The following is a 21,929-nucleotide window of genomic DNA, read 5'->3' on the forward strand; positions in this document are numbered from 1 at the left end:
AAAGATATTGGAGGGATTAGTTGTATCTTCTCAGGAGCTACATTAAGTCCACTTCTCTTTAAGGAAGGGATTAGAAAATCACGTAGGGCGGAGAGATCTGTATCTAATTCTCCCCATATTAACACGTCATCCATATAATGAAAAACCTTAAGGCCCTTATGAATATATGGAAAAAGGGCAGATTTAACAACCTCTTGACAAATAGTAGGACTATTAGCCATGCCCTGGGGCAGTACCACCCATTCAAATCTATCGGCAGGGCTGGCATTATTAATAGAAGGAACAGAGAAAGCAAAACGTTTACAATCTTGTGGGTGTAAGGGAATAGAGAAAAAACAATCCTGTATATCAATAGCTATGATTGGAATTCCTGTGGGAATTGCGGAAGCAAGAGGCAAACCCCTTTGGGGGGAGCCCCAAACCTGCATGGTTTTATTAACTGCACGAAGATCTTGGAGGAGGCGCCATTTTCCTGAGCGCTTTTTAATTACAAAGACTGGAGTATTCCATGGGCTCCGAGAATGACGAATGTGTCCCAACGATAACTGCTCTTGGACGAGTTTTTTAAAAATTTCTAGCTTCTCCCTAGGCAAAGGCCACTGTTCCACCCAGACAGTCTCATTAGAAAGCCAATCTAAGCGGGGAGTTCTGTTACGAACAGTGGCAGTTAGTATTGGGGGTGCTGGTTGGGTCTAGCAGTCTCACAGGAGTGAGTGTGGTGTCCTGCAGAGGTGTCTGAGGATATCACTACATCTAAAGATTCCAGCAAGTCTCTTCCCAATAAATTGGTGCTTATATCAGCTATTAAAGGCTGAAAGCGTCCGGTAGTCCCTTCTGGATCTTCCCACACAAGGGAATCTCGTGTGCGGAATGCCTGAGTCAATCCTCCAACACCATGTAAGCGTGGTCCTGGGAGGAGTTCCCAACTCTGGGGAACCTCTGCTTGTCTTAATATTGTCTTATCTGCTCCCGTGTCAATCAAACACTTAAAAGGAATATTACCAATCTTTACTGTCATAGTTGGGTGACCCCTTTCTAAAACAGGGGTGGTCCATAAAATCTCAGGCTCTGAATTCGAGCTGTTCTCTTGCTCCAGCCGGTTATTTCTATGCTGGAAGTTCCCACATACCACGGGTTCCTCCTTCTGCTCACCCTCTGTTATTGTTACTTGGCGTGGTGGGTATAGCGACGGATTGGGTCCCAAGCTGGGCTTCTGTTTGTGGAAGAAGGGCACAGCACCAAGCGGGCGACCTGCTTCCTTCCCTCTTGGGGGCGGGGCTAAGGGAAGCCCCATACCTAGTTTAAATCCCTGTTTACATTTGGCAGAGGCGTGCCGTTCCTATGGAACCTTGACCAACAATCTCTCCTCCAGTGAAATCCTTTCTGGCATCTGGGACAAGGCATTCGTGGTCTCTGATTCCCTGTCTGGAGGTGGGGTTGCCCTGATTGGAGGCGGGGTTGCCCTGACTGGAGGTGGGGTCGCCCTGACTGGAGGCGGGGTCGCGGTCTATTTTCTGGACATTGGTTACGCCAATGCCCTTGGCGACCGCACTGAAAGCAAGCTCCTTTTTGCTTATGTAAGGTAGCTGCATAGGCCTGTAACATAGGTCCTTGAAAAGAGCTTGATCTGAGATCCTGTGTAGCTAGAATCCAAGTATCTGGGTGTTCATTTTTAAGAGTGATACAGGCCTGTCGAAAATGCGGAAGCATTCCATCCCAGACTATGGATCGCAGAAGGAGAAAACGAGCGTCAGGATTATAAATCTTCCTTTCCAAACTCGACTGGACCCTGGCAATGAATTTAGCGAGGGATTCATCAGGTTCTTGTTGCAGGGAGAGAATGGGGGCTAGGCTGCTCCCATGGGTGGTGTTAATCGCTCCCATGCTTTTAATGCACACAGGCGTACTTGATCAAAATACCCCGCTGGAAACTTGGCTTCCGCCTGTTGAATCCCTGTTTCTAATTGGCCTGTTCCAAACAATGCATCAAAATTACCCTCTGGCTGATTTTGAATATTTTTCCGCGATTGTTGTAAACATTCATCGCGAAAGAATGCCTCCCATTGCAGGAAGAGGGGGCCTGGGAGCGTAGCACGAGTCATATCTCTCCAATCTTGAGGGGTATTAAGGTTCTGAAGCAGGCCTTGTAAAATGGACCTGGTCCATGGGGCATGAACACCGTCATCTTTGATAGCCTGGCGTAGTTCCTTCAGGTCTGTGGCGGAATATGGATACCAGGCCTGAGGTTTTTGTCTATTGGGGGCAACATTGACCGGAAATGTGTGGACTTCTTCTGATAAGTGTGTAGCGGTAGGAGGAGTCACTGAAGTGGAAGCTTCTGGACAAGTGGCTGAAGAAGTGGTTTTGGAGGCTACAGGAGAATTCGGACATGTGTCTATCAAAACAGGGTGGGGGTGAAGAAGCAGCCGTGGAGGCAGCACGTTTCTGCCAAAATGGGGGTGGCCGAAGAAGTGGCTGTGGAGTCCAAAGGAGAATTCGGACACGTGTCTGCCAAAATAGGGGCCTCAGGGCAAGATGCCAAAATAGGGGCCTCAGGGCAAGATGCAGAGGAATTAGGGTGGGTCAAGATCACAACAGGCCTTTGCTTCTTCTTGTTTTTAAGGTGCTGGTTAAGTTCTATGATTACTTCCTTTATCTCTTGGACCTCAGCCTCTAGTTTCTTAAGCCTTTTGAGAGGTTGCCCTATATATCCCTTAAAAGCTGCTATGATGATCAACAGGATATAAGGTGAAGCCCCGAGAAAAATGTCCCAGATATATAAAAATTGTATACTGGAAAAAGAATGCAGGATTTGGAAAAGATTTTCCATGGTGGAAAGATCTCCGGAAAACAATAAAAAAGAAAAAAAATCACAGTGCCTTAACACAATATTACAGATACCCAAAAGGTGTGTACTTATCTAAGATGTCTTCTTGTAAATCTGCTGCTTACGGGTCCCTGTTCCGGGCGCCAGATGCCGGGATAGCCTGAGGGTACTTCTTCCCGAGCCGGTGCTCTCTGGGTTGGAGAGAACTCAACTGGAGCTGATCTAGGCTGCTGTGTGGGAGAGGGATCAGGAACGCGTGCTGCACCAACTTCCGCAGGAGATACACTCTGGAACTCTCGGAGCCGGAAAGCAATTTCCAAGTGTCTTTAATCAGAAGAGCAGCTGTTTTTATACTCTCCAAGTAGGGTGGAAACAGGATGTGATATAGAGAGGGTGGAGAGAAAAGTGACCGGTGAAAATCAGAGTGTGACAAGGAGGGGGCGGAACAGGCGAGAATCCTATAACTGAACCACCAATGCCCTGGAGTGCTTTATGTAAAAGTGATTTATGTAAATAGACCAAACCTTTGGATCAGTAAATCCCTATATAGCCATATGGATAAGAAGAAGCCAGGGGGAGATGGCAACTACCCAACAGGTGGTAGTGCATTTGGTTAAGTGCATACAATTTGGTTAAGTGCACAAGGACCCGGGCTCAAGCCCCCAGCTCCCCACCTGCAGGAGGGTCGCTTCACAAGCGGTGAAGCAGGTTTCCAGGTGCCACTCTTCTCTCTCCCTCTCTGTCTTCCCCTTCTCTCTCGATTTCTCTCTGTCCTATCCAACAACAGCAATAACAACAACAGTAACAACAAGGGAAACAAATGGGAAAAATGGCCTCCAAGAGCAGTGGACTTATAGTGGAGGCACAGAGCCTTAGCGATAGATACCTCTATGGGGAAAAAAAAAGGAAGAGATAGAGAGGGAGAGAGACCCCACCTGCAGAGGGAAAGCTTCTCTCCGTCTCTCCTCTCATCTTCCCCTCCTCTCTCAATTTCTCTCTGTCTCTGTCTAATAAATAAAATAAAATAGATACCTGCAGACCTCCTTCATGGCTCACAAAGCTTCCCCCCTGCAGGTGGGGGACTGGGGAGTTAAACAGGGGTCCTTGCACATTGGTTTTTTTTAAAATTTTTATTTATAAAAAGGAAACACTGACAAAACCCGTAGGATAAGAGGGGTACAACTCCACACAAATCCCACCACCAGAACTCTGTACCCCATCCCCTTCCCTGATAGTATTTCTATTCTTTATCCCTCTGGGAGTATGGACCCAGGGTCATTATGGGATGCAGAAGATGGGAGGTCTGGCTTCTGTAATTGCTTCCTCGCTGAACAAGGTTGATCCGTACTCCCAGCCTGTCCCTTTTTCCCTAGTGGGTGGGGCTCTGGGGAAGCAGGGCTCCAGGACACATTGGTGGGGTCGTCTTCCCAAGGAAGTCTGGTTGGCATCATGGTAGCACCTGGAACCTGGTGACTGCTGCAGTCTTGCTCCAGCCTGTGGTGTCCCCACATTGTGGCCCCAGCGTCAGCTCCTCCTCCTGTGGGTACATCCAGGATTACCATCTGGGCAGTAGGTGCTGCAGCGCAGATGTAGAAGTCTCTCTTGGGTCATCAGGTTCTTACCCCACCATCAGTGCTGCCAGTCCCAGGCCCAGGGCCCTAGGGGAGTCGATAGAAGGGGCTCCTTTCCCACCAGAGACCTACCTGGACAGCAGGCAGGAGGTTGTGCCCACAGTAGAGCCTGGGCATGTGGCCAGGCTGCAGGTCCTTGTGCATTGTAATATGTGTGCTCAACCAGGTGTGCCACTGCCTACCCATTTTATTTTAATGAGAGATACTGAGAGAGGTCAGAGCACTGTGCAGCTCTAGCTTATGATGGTGCTCGGGATTGTACTCAGGACCTTGGAGCCTCAGGCATGAAAGTCTTTTGCATGCATATCCAGTTTGCAGTCTCCCTAACAGTGGAAGCTGCTTTAAAAAAAAAAATTAGGGAGTTGGGCAGTAGCGCAGTGGGTTAAGTGCACATGGCGCAAAGCTCAAGGACCGGCATAAGGATCCCGGTTCGACCCCTGGCTCCCCACCTGCAAGGGAGTCGCTTCACAGGCGATGAAGCAGGTCTGCAGGTGTCTGTCTTTCTCTCCCCCTCTCTGTCTTCCCCTCCGCTCTCCATTTCTCTCTGTTCTATCCAACAATGACATCAATAACAACAATAATAACTACAACAATAATAAAAACAAGGGCAACAAAAAGGAAATAAATAGATATTTTAAAAAAAGAAAGCCTTTAAGAAAAAAAAAGTTTATTCATTGATTTACTGATTTAATAATGACTGACAAGACAGTAAGATAAGAGGGGTACAATTCCACACAATTCCTACCACCAGAGTTCTGTATCCCCTCCCCTCCACTGGAAGCTTTCCTATTATTTATCCCTCTGGGAGTATGGACCCAGGATCATTATGGGATGCAGAAGGTGAGAGGTCTGGCTTCTGTAATTGCTTCTCCACTGGACATGGGTGTTGTTGTCAGGTCAGTCCATACCCCTAGCCTGTTTCTAATTTTCCCTAGTGGGGCAGGGTTCTGGAGAGGTGGGGTTCCAGGGTACACTGGTGAAGTCATCTGCCCAGGGATGTCAGTTTAGTGTCGTGGTAGCATTTGCAACTTGGTGGCTGAAAAGCATTAAGATATAAAGCAGAACAAACTGCTTAATAAACAGGAAGCTAAAGGTAAGAAAATAGCAGACGAGGGGTCAGGTGGTTGTGCACCTAGTTGAGTGCACTTTATTACAGTGCTCAAGGACCCAGGTTTGAGCCCCTGGTCCCCACCCGCAGGGGGAAAGCTTTGTGAGTGGTGAAGCAGGGCTGCAGGTGTCTCTCTGTCTCTCTCCTCTGTTGCCCTCTTGATCTCTGGCTGTCTCTATCCAATAAATAAAGATAATTAAAAAAAATAAAAACAAAGAAAATAGCAGATGAGATTTGGGGGGGTCTCCATTTTGGGAAAAGCTAGTTCATTTATTTAATAGCTGTGGAAACTGTTTTGTTTTTTTTTTGCCTCCAGCATTATTGGTGCCTGCCATTATTATTGCTTGGTACCTGCACTAAGGAATCCATTTGTCCTAGTAGCCATCTTTTTTTTTTTAATTTAATTTATTTATTAATGAGAAAGGTAGGAGGAGAAAGAGAAAGAACCAGACATCACTCTGGTACATGTGCTGCTGGGGACTGAACTCAGGACCTCATACTTGAGAGTCTAGTGCCTTAGCCACTGTGCCACCTTTAGCCACTGCGCCACCTCCTGGACCACAGCCATCTTTTTTTTTTTTTCCATTGTTGTTATTGCTGTTATTGTTGTTCTTGCTGGATAAGACAGAGAGAAACTGAGAGTGGAGGGGAAGACGGGGAAAGACAGACACCTGCAGATCTGCTTTACTGCTTGTGAAGTGACCCTCCTGTAGGTGGGGAGCCGGGGGCTCGCTCAAACTAGGATCTTTGTGCACGTCCTCGTGCTTCATACTATATGTGTTTAACCCAGTGCGCTACTGCCTGGCCCCCTAGAAGCTGCTTTTTATTTATTTTTTAAAATTATCTTTATTTATTGGATAGAGACAGTCAGAAACTGAGAGGGAAGAGAGGGATAGAGAGGTTGAGAGACAGAGAGACACCTTCAGCACTGCTTCACCACTTGTGAAGCCTTCCCCCTGCAGGTGGGGACTGGGGGCTCGAACCTGGGTCCTTGCACATTGTAACATGTGCGCTCAACCAGGTGCGCCACCACCCGGCCCCAGAAGCTGCTTTTTAAACAAGGGAATGTACAGCACTTTGAGAAGCATTCTTAGTGACCTCTCCACCGCACCTCCTCTTATAGGCACTGGTTCTGGCCTCATATTCTCCTTCTGTCCACCTGGTAAACACTGTGCCTCAGCTCTGCAAGACTGCTCCTAAGGTGTCACATTGCACCTGGAGGTACACTGTAAGCAGTGAGAGTGCTGATAGGGATGGCAGTCCAGGGTCGGGTGGTAGCGGAGCGGGTTGAGTGCATATGGCTCAAAGCGAAAGGACCAGAGTAAGTATCTTGGTTTGAGCCCCTGGCTCCCCACCTCCAGGGTGGATCGCCTCACAAGCAGTGAAGCAGGTCTGCAGGTGCCTTTCTTCCCCTCCCCCCCCCCCGTCATCCCCTCTTCTTTCGATTTCTGTCTGTCCTATCCAACGAAAGCAATAACAACAACGATAATCAACAAGGGCAACAAAAGGAAAGAAACAGCCTCCAGGAACAGTGGATTCGTGGTGCAGGCACCGAACCTCATCCATAACCCTGGAGGCAAAAAAAAAAAAAAAGTGATGGGGATGGCATTCCCTTGATTTTAATCGATGACCACAAATTAATATGTACTTAACAGCAGCAAGGGAACCTGACGTGTATGATTTTACCATTACTGGGTAGAGTTTTTCACTGCTTTTACTTAAGATAAAGAGACAGAGAGATAGGGAAAGACATCACAACACTGAAGTTTTCCCTAGTGCAGTAGCACCTCCTATGTCATGCTGGAGCTTGAATGCAGGCCATGTGCATGGCAAGGCACATTCTACCAGATGAGTTGTCTTCTGGCCCCTGGCCACATGTATTGATTTAACTACTTAGTCAACTCTTGGCTCAGCTGAAATGATAGTTTGCTGAGGTCTTAGAGCTTTAATAATACTGTTAAACAGTGCGAGAGGCATAGTCCAAGGGCCAAGGCAGTGGCCTATATACATTTTGTATTATATTTTGTATTCAATTAAGTATTGAAATAGTGCAATAATACTATAGCACACCTTAGAGGAAAGTTTATAACCTGTCATTCGGTGACACCTTACTGCCAACTCATGGATTACTTGGTTTAAAACCCAAGTGGTTGCTAGGTGTTGGTATGCTTTTTTTTTTTTTATTGTTATAGTTATTATTATTGATGTCGTCGTTGTTGGATAGGACAGAGAGAAATGGAGAGAGGAGGGGAAGACAGAGAGGGGGAGAGAAAGACAGACACCTGCAGACCTGCTTCACCGCCTGTGAAGGGACCTGCCTGCAGGTGGGGAGCCGGGGGCTCGAACCAGGATCCTGACGCCGGTCCTTGAGCTTAGCGCCACCTGCGCTTAACCCGCTGCGCTACAGCCCAACTCCCGTTGAAAACCCCTTCTGTTTCATTGGTTTAATCCCCCCTGTTTAACACTGTATTCTATTTACATAACCACTGTTAACTAAGCACTGCTCTGCCTGCAGGACATTGGTTTAATCCCCACTATTCATGATGTCTTTTTGCTCTGCCCCCTCTTGTAGTACACCCTGATTTCCACCAGTCTCTTTTCGCTCCACCCTCTCTACGTCACATCCTGTTTTCACCTTGCTTGGCGAGTATATATAAGGACAGGATTGTGATTATAGTTTAGATAGCTTAGATTGCCCTGCGTTCCACATGAATAAAGAGATACTGCTTCCCAGCTCAGCCACGAGTCTCTGGTCGTCTGTCTCCTGCCTGAGAAGCTAGCCCGACAGCTAGGGGGACATTTGTCTTGTTGCTCCACCTCTTTCCCTGGTAGCAGCAGTACTGATTGGTTTTTGTGTATCCTTCATGTGTCTGTTGCTGACTTTGACCCTTGTCCCTTTTCCCATAGGACCTGATGGATTTTCTAAACCCAAACGGCAGCGACTGCACTCTCGTCCTGTTCTACACCCCTTGGTGCCGATTTTCCGCCAGTCTGGCCCCACATTTTAACTCTCTACCCCGGGCCTTTCCAGCTCTTCACTTTCTGGCACTAGATGCATCTCAGCATAGCAGGTATCCTGTTTCATGGGTTTATATCTCATCCTTCTGGACAGTGGTCACTGCGGTTTAGAGCTGGCCACTGTTTCTGTTAGAAGCAGTGGCTAACGGCCAGAGTTTGAAAACAGGACTGAAGGAAGGGAAAGGCAAGTGTAAGCAGTGAGTGTTGTCAGAGTCCTGTGGGAGCTGATGGTATCTCTTTCTACAGGCTGCTGAAGAAGAAACCACAGTTGTCTATGTGGTGAAGAAAAAAAAAGGGGGGGGTTGGGCAGTAGCACAGCGGGTTAAGCACACGTGGTACAAAGCGCAAGGACCGGAGTAAGGATCTTGGTTCAAGCCCTCGGCTCCCCACCTGCAGGGGAGTCACTTCACAGGCAGTGAAGCAGGTCTGCAGGTGTCTGTCTTTCCCCCTCTGTCTTCCCCTCCTCTCTCCATTTCTCTCTGTCCTATCCAACAGCGAATGACATCATCAACAACATTAATAACCACAACAAGGGCAACAAAAGGGGGGAAAAATGGTCTCCAGGAGCAGTGGATTCATGGTGTAGGCACTGAGCCCCAGTAATAAGCCTGGAGGCAATTAAAAAAAAAAGGGAGAGGAAGGGAGAAAGGTAGGAAGAAAAGGTGGCTCTGCCTGGTAGCCGGACTTTTAGGGGTCTGACTAGAATGAATTAACAAAATCAGGGGGCCAAGTGGTGGCACATCTGATTAAGCACTTACAGTGCGCAAGGACCTGAGTTCAAGCCCAATTCCCCACCTGCAGGGAGAAAGCTTCGAGTGGTGAAGTAGGGCTACAGATGTCTCTCTATCTCCCCTTTTCAGTTTCTCTCTGTCTCTCTATAATAATAATAATAATAATAATAAAATTGGGGGCAGGTAGTAGTGCACCAGGCTAAGCACATACAGTGCAAAGAGCAGGCATTGGCACAAGGATCCCACTTCCAGCCCCTGGCTCCCCACCTGCAGGAGGGTCGCTTTGCAAGCAATTAAGCAGGTCTACACGTGTCTATCTTTCTCTCCCCCTCTCTGTCTTCCCCTCCTCTCTAAATTTCTCTCTGTCCCATCCAACAAGAACAATGGGGAAAAAAAAAGACCTCCAGGAGCAGTGGATTCCTAGTGCAGGTACCAAGCCCCAGCAATAACTCTGGAGGAAAAAAAAAACAAAAACAAACAAAACCCCCAACAGAGTTGCATGTGGCTTTTTATTGCAGTGTAGGTCTCTGCTCTGGGCAATGTCACTCTTAATTACCTCTACTCTGTCCCCTTAGGATTTCTTTCTTTTTTATTAAGGAATTATTAAAAATCTTTATTTATTTATTGGATAAAGACAGCCAGAAATCAAGAGGGGAAAGGGAGATAGAAAGGGAGACAAAGAGACACCTGCAGCACTACTTCACTACTCACAAAGCTTTCCCCCTGTACATGGAGACCAGGACCTTGAACCCAGGTCCTTGTGCACTGCAATGTGTATTCTCAACCAGGTGCACCACCAATCAGTTCTAGATTAAAAAAAAATTATTATTACCTTTATTTATTGGATATAGACAGCCAGAAATCAAGAGGGAAGGGGGTGATAGAGAGATAGACACCTGCAGATCTGTGTCACCACTTAGGAAACTTTCCCCCTATAGGTGGGGACCGGGGGCTTGAACCTGGGTCCTTATGCTGGTAACATGTATGCTCAATCAGATGCACCATCACTTGGCCCCTCTGGATTTCTTTCTTTTCTTCCTTTACCTCTTTTCCTCCCTCTACCCCCTCTTCTTTTTTCTTTTTGGATAGAGACCGAGAGAAATTATGAGGGAAGGGGAAGGCAGAGAGGGAGAAAGAGGGACACCTATAGCATTTTTAAACTGCAAATAAGCTTCCCCTGTAGGAGGGGGCTAGGGGCTTGAACTAAGGTCCTTGTGCAGGGTAACATGTACTCTACTGGGCAAGCCACAGCCTTCCTTCCTTTCTCTCATTCTTCCTCTCTTTAAATATTTTTATTCATTTATTAGTGGGTAGAGACATAGAATTGAGAGAGGAGTGGGAGATAGAGAGGAAGAGAGAGAGAGACCTGTAGCATTGCTTCACTGCTCCCAAAGCTTCCTCCCATAGGTGGGGACTGGGAGCTTGAACCCAAGCCCCCTGTTGTAATGTGTGCACTAAGCTTCATTATTACCTCCCCCACCTCTCCTATCTTTAATAAATAAATAAATAAATAAATAAAAATTCTTTTGACTGTAGTACTGTCTGGCTTTGGTATATGGTGGTGCCAGGGGTTGAACCCAGGCCCTCCAGTGCTTCAGGCATAAGTGTCTTTTGTGTAAGCCATTTCTATCTCCCTGGCCCTGGTGAGCTTTTAAAAAAACATTTAACAAAATACTGTAGCAAGTAATGTTCAAATGTTAGATCTCTCCCCGAAATGCTGACGGCTTGGATCCTAAAAAGCTTGTTCCCCTCCTCTCAACTAGATGCTCCTGAGCAGTCCACCACCAGGTTGTGTGTGAATTACTCTGCAATGTCTGGAAAGTATTCAAGTTGTGGTAAAATAATGTTGAGTAAATTTTACTTATTTGGACTACTGATTTTTAGTGTGGCTTATGTAACTGCCAGTACTTACTTGAAACTATTTAGGAAAAAAGAAATTACCCCCTCATCCCCAACACACACACACACACACACACACACACACACATTAGTAAGATAAAGACCAGGGAAATATGTAAGTGCCCTGGCTGAGGGGAGCAGGCTGATTGGCAGGCAGTTTAGGTGGATAGCCATCTCTGACCAGGCTTCCTCACCCTGACAAGCTGGCAGAGCTGGCCCCAGCACCTGTTCTTATATGTAAGCTTTGGTTTGGGATCTGGTATTGTTTTCACCCCCCTCCCCAATTCCCTGAGGTTCTTTATTATCTATTTATTCCTTCTTTTTCTTACATCTCCATGCATCCTTCTCACTGCCCAGTATGGTGCCTTAATCATAAAAAATAGAGAATATGTATGCATGTACATTTGTATCTATCTGATAGAGACAGAGAAACAGGGAAGGGAAGGGAAGGGAAGGGAAGGGAAGGGAAGGGAAGGGAAGGGACGTGAAGGGAGAGATGGAGGAAGAGAGACATCTGCAGACTTCACTGCCTTTGAAGCTTCGCCCCTGCAGGTGGGGACCAGGGACTTGAACCTGGGCCTTGTGCATTATAACATGTCTATTCTAAAGAATGCATCACTGCCTGGACCCAAAATACTTGTTCTTATTGTAGATCCTGGGATATGTTTTTTTAATTTAAGATTTTATTTACTTATTAATGAGAAAGGAGGAGAGAGGAAACCAGATATCACTCTAGTGCATGTGCTGTCGGGGATTGAACTCTGGACCTTGTGCTTGAAAATCCAATGCTTTATCAACTGCACCACCTCCCGGACCACCTCATGTTAATATCTAAGTTACAGTACATTTACAAGAGAAAAAATATCATAATTATCCAATATTGCCACTTTACTATTAGTGGGAACTGAGGCTTTAAAGAAATTAAACAGTCGGCCAAAGGTCACACAGATGGTTCAGTGGAAGGATAGAGGCTTGGACCCAGAGTGTTTTGACTCTGGAGCTTATCATCACTACTTGTATAACATAAAGGTAAAACAATACTGCTCAGGTCATGTTCCATCCCAAACACCATGCCCTCGTGGTGAACTTCTTGGTGTGTTTGTTAGGTCATAGATTTCCTTGCTCTAACTCACTGAGGAAATTGCTTACCATAACATGAATTTTTTTTTGAGGGCTGGAGATGGGCATTCTCAAGAGTTTGAAATTTCTTCTGTCAAGTAAATTGACACAGTGTACTCTGTGTGTGAATTGTAATTTTCTGGTCTGATCTGTGCTAGCATGTAGAAACTTAGTGGGATGACTGTGTCACGAGGAATTCTGTACTGTAATAGAGGGCAAGTTAGAGAGCAGAACAGGAGCGCTCTCAACCATGACCCATAAGGAAAGAGATCAGAAATAACTAACAGCCTCCACACGTCACATGAATGAGACCAACCCTTTCTCATTTATTCCCATCCATCCTGGCATGATCATTACGTAAGAAATCCCACTGTTAAATCAGGTTTTCTGACTGACTTCTTTCTTTCATAGTCTTTCCACCAGATTTGGCACCGTAGCTGTTCCTAACATCTTGTTATTTCAAGGAGCTAAACCGATGGCTAGGTTTAACCATACAGACCGAACACTGGAAACACTAAAAATCTTCATTTTTAACCAGACAGGTATGTAGAAGTAAAAATGCTGTTGAAAAAGAATTATTTTTTTTATATATTTATTTTTATTTATTTATTCCCTTTTGTTGCCATTGTTGTTTTATTGTTGTAGATATTGTTGTTGTTGTTGGATAGGACAGAGAGAAATGGAGAGAGGAGGGGAAGACAGAGAGGAGGAGAGAAAGATAGACATCTGTAGACCTGCTTCACCGCCTGTGAAGCGACTCCCCTGCAGGTGGGGAGCCGGGGTTCGAACCAGGATCCTTATGCCGGTCCTTGTGCTTTGCGTCACCTGCGCTTAACCCGCTGCGCTACAGCCCGGCTCCCTGAAAAAGAATTCTTATTGCTTGGGCTATCTGCCTTCTGTGGGTTCTGACCTGCTGTCATTCTTTTTAGTTTTTTAAATATTTATTTATCCCCTTTTATTGCCCTTTTTTTATTGTTGTAGTTATTACCGTTGTTGTTATTGATGTCATCGTTGTTGGATAGGACAGAGAGAAATGGAGAGAGGAGGGGAAGACAGAGATGGGGAGAGAAAAATAGACACCTGCAGACCTGCTTCAATGCCTGTGAATCGACTTCCCTGAGGTGGGGAGCCGGGGGGCTTGAACCAGGATCCTTACGCCAGTCCTTGTGCTTTGCGCCACCTGTGCTTAACCTGCTGCTCTAACCCCCGACTTCCCCTACTGTCATTCTTATGTGAAGGATTCGATCTTGAATTTGAGATGTAAGGCTTTTTTTTTTTTTTTAAGATTTTATTAATTGTAAACCCTTTTAAAAAATGAATTCTTATGATCTGTTAAATGTCTCTAAATCAGTGGTAAGTTTAACCTCAGTAGGTTATTTATTTACTTATTTATTTTTTACACTATTTAGCTCTGGCTTATAATGATGTGGGGGAATTAAACCTGGGACTTTGGAGCCTTAGGCATGAAAGTCTTTTTGTATAACCATTCTGCTATCTACCCCTGCCCAGTAACTTTTTTTTTCCCATCATCACTGAAGTTTCATCACTCTAGGCTGATTTTTTTAGGCAGAAAGACAGAGACAGAGAGAAAGATACCACAGCTGTGAAGCTTCTGTTAGGCTGGTGAGAACACATTTCAAACCTGAATTAAGCACATGACAAAGCTAGCACACTATCCAAGTGAGCTATCTTCCTAGCCCACAAATAAGCAATTTTAAGATTTTAAATACCTTTAAAAAGGTAGCAACTTTATTGAGATATAATTCATATATCATGGGAGTCGGGCGGTAGCACAGTGGGTTAAGCACACATGGTGCAAAGCACAAGGACTGGCGTAAAGATCCCAGTTCTAGCCCCCAGCTCCCCACCTGCAGGGGAGTTGCTTCACAGGTGGTGAAGCAGGTCTGCAGGTATCTATCTTTCTCTCCCCCTCTGTCTTCCCCTCTTCTCTCCATTTCTCTCTGCCCTATCTAACAACGACATCAATAACTACAACAATAAAACAAGGGCAACAAAAGGGAATAAATATCTTTTAAAAATTCATATATCATACACCTATAGATACCTTTAAACATATATTTTTTATTTAAGTACATCTACACAGAAATGGCTATCAGTCATGACCCAGAAGATGGCACAGTGGATAAAGCATTGCACTCACAACTATGAGGTCCTAAGTTCAATCCTCAACATCATAGATAGAATGATGCTTAGTTCTCTCCATCTCATAATTAATAAACACATAGATCTTTTAAAAATATGCATTAGTCATTACTGCATATGGAATGAATTAAAATAAATTTCCTTTTTCTTTTCTTTCTTTTTTTTTTTTTTTTAACCAGAGCACTATTCAGCTCTGGCTTATGGTAGTGCCCGTGACTGAACCAAGGGCTTTTGAGTCCCAGGCATGAAAATCTGTTGCATAACCGTTATGCCATCTCTCTAGCCTTGGGATGAATTTTCTTCATATGAACACCTTGGGTAACCAGTACTAAGGTCCAGAAAAGAACATAACCAATCCCTTTCCTACACTATTACTTCTGCCTTCTCCAAGGATAGCTCCATTTTAATTCCTAATGGTATAGACTAGTGTTCATGCCTGAGCCTCTGAAGTAAGTCCCAGGTTCAATCCTCGGCACTACCATAAACCAGAGCGGAGCAGCACTTTGGTGTCTCTCTGTATTTCTCATTTCATTTTCTTTAATTGAACATTTTATATGGAAAAAATTTCCTCCAAGTTCATTCCTCAAAAACTTTTATGAGCACTTCTTCCTGTAGTATATATTCACTGAAAATGCAAATTGTAGCATACTTTCTTATATATTTATTAAGTTGTATGTTATTATTACTTTATTTAACACTAGAGAACAGAGTTACCTCATAGGAATAAAAGGCTTGTTATCACATGCTACCAGGTATTTGAATTTTTTGAAAAAATGTTTTATTAATGAAAGGAATAGGAAAGAAAGAAGCAGACATCACTGTGGTACAGGTGTTGCTGGGGATTGAACTCAGGACCTCATGCTTGAGGGTCCAGTGCTTTATCCACTGTGCCATCTCCTGGACCACACTTTTCTTTTAAAAATTATTTTATTTTATTATTGGATAGAGATGGAAATTAAGAGGGGAGAGGAAGATAGGGAGAGAGACAGAGAGACACACCTGCAGCCCTGCTTCACCACTCATGTGATTCCCCTCCTGCAGCTGGGGACCAGGGGCTTTGAACCTGAGTCCTTGTGCACCATGATGTGTGCGTTTAACCAGGTGTGCCACCACCTGCCTCCCCCCACTTTTAAAGATTTTATTTATTAATGAGAAAGATAGGAGAGAAAGAACCAGACATCACTCTGGTTCATGTGCTGCTGGGGATCGAACCCAGGACCCCATGCTTGAAAGTCCAGTGCTTTATCCACTGCACCACCTCCCGGACCATGATTAGTCGTTTTCTTTGCCTGCCTCCCTCCTCTCCCCCCTTCCCTTCCTTTTTTTTTTTTTTTTTTTTATATTTATTTATTCCCTTTTGTTGCCCTTGTTGTTTTCTTGTTATTGATGTCATTGTTGTTGGACAGGACAGAGAGAAATGGAGGGAGGAGGGGGAGACAGAGAGGGGAAGAGAGAGACAGATACCTGCAGACCTGCATCACTGCTTGTGAAATGACTTCCCTGCAGGTGGGGAGCTGGGGGATTGAACTGGGATCCTTACGCCAGTCCTTGTGCTTTGCACCACCTGCGCTACCACCCAACTCCCTCTTTTTAATTTTTTAAATCTTTATTTATTGGATATAAACAGCCAGAAATCAAGAGGGAAGGGGGTGGTAGAGAAGCGAGAGAGACAGAGACACCTGGCACACTGCTTCACTACTTATAAAGCTTTCCCCTTGCAGGTGGGGACTGAGGGCTTGAACCCCGGTCCTTGTGCATTGTAACATGTGCACTCAACCAGATGCATCACCACCCAGCACCCCCCCTTTTAAATTTTTATTTATATATTATGGGGGTAGAGACAGAAATTAAGAGGGGAGGGAGGACAGAGAAGGAGAGAGACAGAGAGACATCTGCAGACCTACTTCATGACTTTTGAAGCTTTCCCCCTGCAAGTGGGGGCCAGGGCCTCGAACCCTGGTCCTTTTGTGTTATAATGTGTGTACTTAACCAGGTGTGCCACTGGCTGGTCCCTCTTTCTCTCTCTTTTTTAAAAAAAATTTAATATTTGTTTATTTTCCCTTTTGTTGCCCTTTTTTATTGTTGTAGTTATTAATTTGTTGTTATTGATGTTGTCATTGTTAGATAGAACAGAGAGAAATGGAGAGAGGAGGGGAAGACAGAGACGGGCCGATAACCCTCTAGTGGCAATAAAAAGTATTTTAGATCAGAAAGCTCACCTTAGAGGTTGCCTGCTTTGCTTCATGGGTGAGCAGGTTCAAGTCTGCCCCCATTGTACCGGAGAAGCTTCAGTGCTGTGGTGTCTTTTCCTCTTTCCTTTTGTCTTTCTCTCTATGTATCTGATAAAACAAAACAAAAATAAACCACACAAACAAAACAGACCCCCTATAGTAAAGCTTCAGTGATGACAAAAAAGAAAAAGAATTCTTTGAAGCATTTCAAATGCTATTTAGCATTGCTTGACCTGTGGAAACATTCCGTAGATTCCGAAGAACAGCTTTATTAGTTTACCTGTTGAACCCTGGTCTCAAAAGAGAATAAAATCAACTCTTATGATTCACTAAGACCCTTCTAATAAGTTCACAGGCATGCTAGTGCTTTTGCTTTGAACATTTCAATATTCCTGCTTCTCTGATGTGGTGAGGAGAAAGGCAAGTTTCAAATCACACTGACAGGCAAGTAAAACTTATCCCAGATTTACTAGTGGTGATGTGTAAGATTGTGTCAGTTTGGATACCATACAAAATACCTTAGAGAAAACTGTAGCAGATATGTTTTCTATCTGATTTGAAACAAACTGATTTCTCTTCCAGGTATTGAAGCCAAGAAAAATGTGGTGGTAACACAAGATGATCAAATAGGCCCTCTTCCCAGTACTTTGATAAAAAGTGTGGACTGGCTGCTCGTGTTTTCCTTGTTCTTTTTAATTAGCTTTATTATGTATGCTATCATTCGAACTGAGAATATTCGGTGGCTAATTCCTGGACAAGAGCAAGAACATGTGGAGTAAATCTGAATAGAGCAGTTTCAATCCATTTCAGAAACTGTCGCTAGAATTTCATGCAATTTATCCAGTGGAGTGTTGAAACACAATTTAAGTCAGATTGAAATAATCATGCTTTCATTGAACTGTTGACATTGTAAAAATAATATAAACTGGTGTTTTAACTAGTAAGTATTTGCAATAAGCAAGTACAAAAATACTCAATAGAACTCATAATTCTTGTTTTTACTACTTGAATGTAATCCAGTGTTTGAAATGTGAAAATGTAGTCTAGTTTGGATAGTGAATAGAATGACAATATGCTTACTATGTAGGAGGAAATAGGCTGTCAGATTATAGTTTTAGAAGACTCTTGATTCTTCATCTGTAAGGATGTTTATCTGCAAGTTCTCAGTTTACAAGCAGTAAAGTGCTGTTATGGGAAAGAGTAACTAGGATTGATAAATGTTACCTTACAAATAGTGACTGGCAACTAATGGGAAAATAAAAGAGTCACACACTTTGGTGTCTTTATCTCTCATGTCACTGAAAGAATCTGAAGTGGTTTAAGACATCGTTTTTTGGCGCAAAGCACAAGGACCGTGCAAGGATCCCGGTTCCAGCCCCTGGCTCCCCACCTGCAGGGTCGTCGGTTCACTGGTGGTGAAGTAGGTCTGCAGGTGTCTATTGCTGGGCTAGCGTTGCAAGTGTTTCTTCCCCGGGCACCAGGAACTTGCGGCGGAGCGAGAACACAATGCAGTGCCTTTATTGATCAGAGACAATGCCTTTATATATCTTTAACTGGAAGTGGCAAGTGGGAAAAGGAAATGGCTAGGAGAGGGGGTGGAGAAAAGAGCTTGAAGGTAGAAAGCTTCCATAGCAGCTGTTGCGCGAAGGTTCTAACCAGCGGGATTAACCAATACCCTGCAGGCAGGGTCTCAGGCAAAACAATGATTATGTAAATAGACCTCAGCATCAGCGATGCAGGGGAGTTGGCATAATACCCAATAGTCTATCTTTCTCCCTGTCTTCCCCTCCTCTCCATTTCTTTCTGTCCTAACAATGACGACATCAACAACAACAACAATAACTACAACAACTGAAAAACAACAAGGGCAACAAAAGGGAAAATAAGTAAATATATACATATAAACATCGTTTTTGGATAAGACTCACTATCCTTTCCCCCCACTCCATTTTATTGGTGGGCTAATGGTTTACAGTGTGGTTGTTGACACAGGGTATAGTTTCATCTTCCTGTGGGGTCTGCAGACCACTCTCACCTCCAACATAGGTCCTTTTCCATCATCAGGCAACAGGACCCCAAAGGCCCTCTTCACACACCCCTCCCCATTGCTCTGGTGATGTACACCCCACCCGGTGCAAGTTTTGCTTTGGGTTTTCCTTTTCTGTCCTCGTTTCTTAAGTTCCACCTATAAGTGAGATCACCAGATCACACATTTTCATTTTTTTAAAAAAGAATTTATTCATGAGAGAGATAGGAAGAGAGAAAGAACCAGACAGACATCACTCTGGTACATGTGGGGCCAGGGAGCAAACTCAGGACTTCATGGTTGAGAATCCAGTGCTTTATCCACTGCGCCACCTCCGGGACCATGGGACATTTTCTCTTCTTTCTATCTTTCTTTCTTTCTTTTTTTTTTTTTTTTTTTTTAAGATTTTACTTATTTATTCATGAGAAAGATAGGAGGAGAGAGATAAAGAACCACACATCGTTCTGGTACATGTGCTGCCGGGGACTGAACTCGGGATCTCATGCTTGAGAATCCAGTGATTTATCCATTGTGCCACCTCCCGGACTACCATTATAAAAAAAAAAAAAAATTAGGGAGTCAGCCGTAGAGCAGCGGGTTAAGAGCACGTGGCGCAAAGCGCAAGGACCGATAAGGATCCCGGTTGAAGCCTCTGCTCCCCACATGCCTGGGAGTCGCTTCACAAGCAGTGAAGCAGGTCTGCAGGTGTCTATCTTTCTCTCCTCCTCTCTGTCTTCCCCTCCTCTCTCCATTTCTCTCTGTCCTATACAACAACGACGGCATCCATAACAACAATAACTACAACAATAAAACAAGGGCAACAAAAGGGAATAAATAATCTATTAAAAGTTATTTTGGGAGTCGGGCGTAGCTCAGCGGGTTAAGCGCAGGTGGCGCAAAGCTCAACGATCGGCATAAGGATCCCGGTTCGAGCCCCCGGCTCCCCACCTGCAGGGGAGTCGCTTCATAGGCGGTGAAGCAGGTCCGCAGGTGTCTATCTTTCTCTCCCCCTCTCTCTCTGTCTTCCCCTCTCTCCATTTCTCTCTGTCCTATCCAACAACGATGACAGCAATAACAACAACGATAAACAAGGGCAACAAAAGGGAAAATAATAAATAAATGTAAAAAAAGGGCAACAAAAGGGAATAAATAAATATAAAAATATTTTTAAAAAGTTATTTTTATTTATTGGATAGACTGTCAGAAATTGAGATGGAAGGGGAAGATAGGGAGAGAGACAGAGAAACGCCTGCAGACCTGCTTCACCACTTGCAAAGGTTTCCTCCTGCAGGTAGGGACCAGGGGCTTGAACCCCGGTCCTTGAGCACTGTAATGTGTGTGCTTAACCAGGGGTGCTACCACCTGGCCTCCATCATTTTTTTTTTTTTTTTTTTTTTAAGACTCAACCATCTTATCTGGCACACTCTTCCCGGGCCTGCCCACCACCTTCTGGTGGGACCGTTTGCCCCAAACAGCAGAAAACCAGGCGCAGTCAAGACCGTCCGCTGGTCTGCAGCCTCCAGGGTCCGGACACTGATGAGCAGAACCGGAGCCTCCACGTCTTGCCCTATATCCAGCCGGCTGCCCAGCACAGGCAGGAAGATCACGAGCCGCAGCCACCCGGAGCGGCTCAAAGTCAGACCCGCGCGCGGGGTCCTGCGGGGTCCTGCGGGGCCTGCCCGCCTGGCTGCCAGCAGGGTTGATGCTCCTGGGGGAAGCCTTCCGGGGCCAGGCGGAGCTCAGACTGTGGGGTGGGGGGTGGGTGTGCGGGGCGGCGTGACCCGCGGCTGGTAGTGGCCTGCACGACCCCCAGCTTCGGGCTGGCCCTCCGGAGAGGCGGCGTGGCAGCGGGCTGCAGGCAGGCAGAGCGCCGGGCAGCCCTCAGCCAGCGGCCATGGCGGCAGCTATAGGGGCTCGGGGGGCGGCGCTGTGCTTGCTCCGGGCGCTGCGGGGTCGCAGCCCGAGCTTCGCAGCCATGGTGAGTCCCCAGGGACCGCGGTGCGGGAGGAGGGCGAGGCCCCGCGGTTCTGGCCGAAGGGCGCCAGGGCCCCGGACAGGCCCCTCAGTGCTTGGCCCCTCGGCGGAGGCGCCCGTGGGAGACAGGTGTCCCCCGCACGGTCTTCCTGTTTTCCCTTTGGCTTCAAGTCTACAAAATTGTCAACTGAAAACGAACGAGGACGTTTCGCTTCTCCTTCTTTTTTTTTTTTTTCCTCCTCCTTCTTCTTTATTTTAATCCTTAAAAGAAGGGATGACAAGCAGTTGTCGAAATGATCTGAATGTTAGGTTCCCCCGTGTCACTTCTGCTAACCTGCACGCTGGGTGCGAGCCGGGATCTTCTCTGTCTCCGCGCCCGCGGGAAACGGGGTTGGGGGTTGGGGGCTGGGTGTTCACGTGCCTCACCTGTCTTGCTATGAACTTTTAAAAAGAATTATTAATAAATTATTTTATTTTTCGTGCCATACGGATCCTTCTTCCCCTTCCACCCCGACCCCACCCTCCTTTCGCCAGGGACATTCCGTCTCTTTTCCCTGCTATAGAAATCAATGTTCTGGGCGGGCAAGACGGGCATATATGTTTAGGCAAAGAGACCCTCAGGTCTGAGGCTTCAAAGTCCCAGGCTCAGTCTCTCACACTAGCATAAATAAGCCAGAGCTGAGTAGTGCTCTGGTAAGAAAGAAAATATAATTATGTATGGAGGAAAAGTTTTATCTTGCAGCACCACCTAGTGGGGAAGTGAGGCATTCAACTAACTTGAGTTAACTTGTTGGAGTCAGCTCATACTTGTAACAAGTAACACTTGAGTTACTTGTTGGAGCCTTCTCATAGTTTGGAATCCTTTTTTGTTGTAGATTTATTTTATATATTATGGGGGAGAAAGAGAGAAACATTTGAGCAAGCCCGAGCAACATTCTGGTACATGCTGAGTGGGGCGTGGGATGAGAAACCCAAGACATGCAAGTCCGGTACTCTACTAGTTAAACTATTTCCTCCGCCACTAGAATTCTTTCTTTCTTTCTTTCTTTCTTTCTTTCTTTCTTTCTTTCTTTCTTTCTTTCTTTCTTTCTTTCTTTCTTCCTTCCTTCCTTCCTTCCTTCCTTCCTTCCTTCCTCCCTCCCTCCCTCCCTCCCTCCCTCCCTCCCTCCCTCCCTCCCTCTCTTCTTTCTTTCTTTCTTTCT

The 21,929-nt window shown here is 45.5% G+C and overlaps 2 protein-coding genes across 4 annotated transcripts in view; both read left to right on the forward strand.

The window, feature by feature from the left end:
- TXNDC15 (thioredoxin domain containing 15) overlaps positions 1-18,002 on the forward strand; it is a 33,285-nt gene extending 15,283 nt beyond the window's left edge. For both annotated transcript variants that reach the window (XM_060178288.1, XM_060178289.1), the window contains exons 3-5: positions 8,474-8,637; positions 12,745-12,875; positions 17,310-18,002. In XM_060178288.1, the coding sequence (XP_060034271.1) occupies positions 8,474-8,637; positions 12,745-12,875; positions 17,310-17,506 (492 nt within the window). In that variant the 3' untranslated portion in view covers positions 17,507-18,002. The remainder of the gene's footprint in view (positions 1-8,473; positions 8,638-12,744; positions 12,876-17,309) is intronic.
- Positions 18,003-20,513: 2,511 nt separating this feature from the next.
- PCBD2 (pterin-4 alpha-carbinolamine dehydratase 2) overlaps positions 20,514-21,929 on the forward strand; it is an 86,174-nt gene continuing 84,758 nt past the window's right edge. The window contains exon 1 of one of the 2 annotated variants that reach the window (XM_060178293.1): positions 20,514-20,731. In XM_060178293.1, the coding sequence (XP_060034276.1) occupies positions 20,648-20,731 (84 nt within the window). In that variant the 5' untranslated portion in view covers positions 20,514-20,647. The remainder of the gene's footprint in view (positions 20,732-21,929) is intronic. The other variant, XM_007519898.3, reaches the window with a different exon arrangement.

The sequence above is a fragment of the Erinaceus europaeus genome, chromosome 2 (genome assembly GCF_950295315.1).
Source record: "Erinaceus europaeus chromosome 2, mEriEur2.1, whole genome shotgun sequence".
Taxonomy (NCBI): Eukaryota; Metazoa; Chordata; class Mammalia; order Eulipotyphla; family Erinaceidae; genus Erinaceus; species Erinaceus europaeus.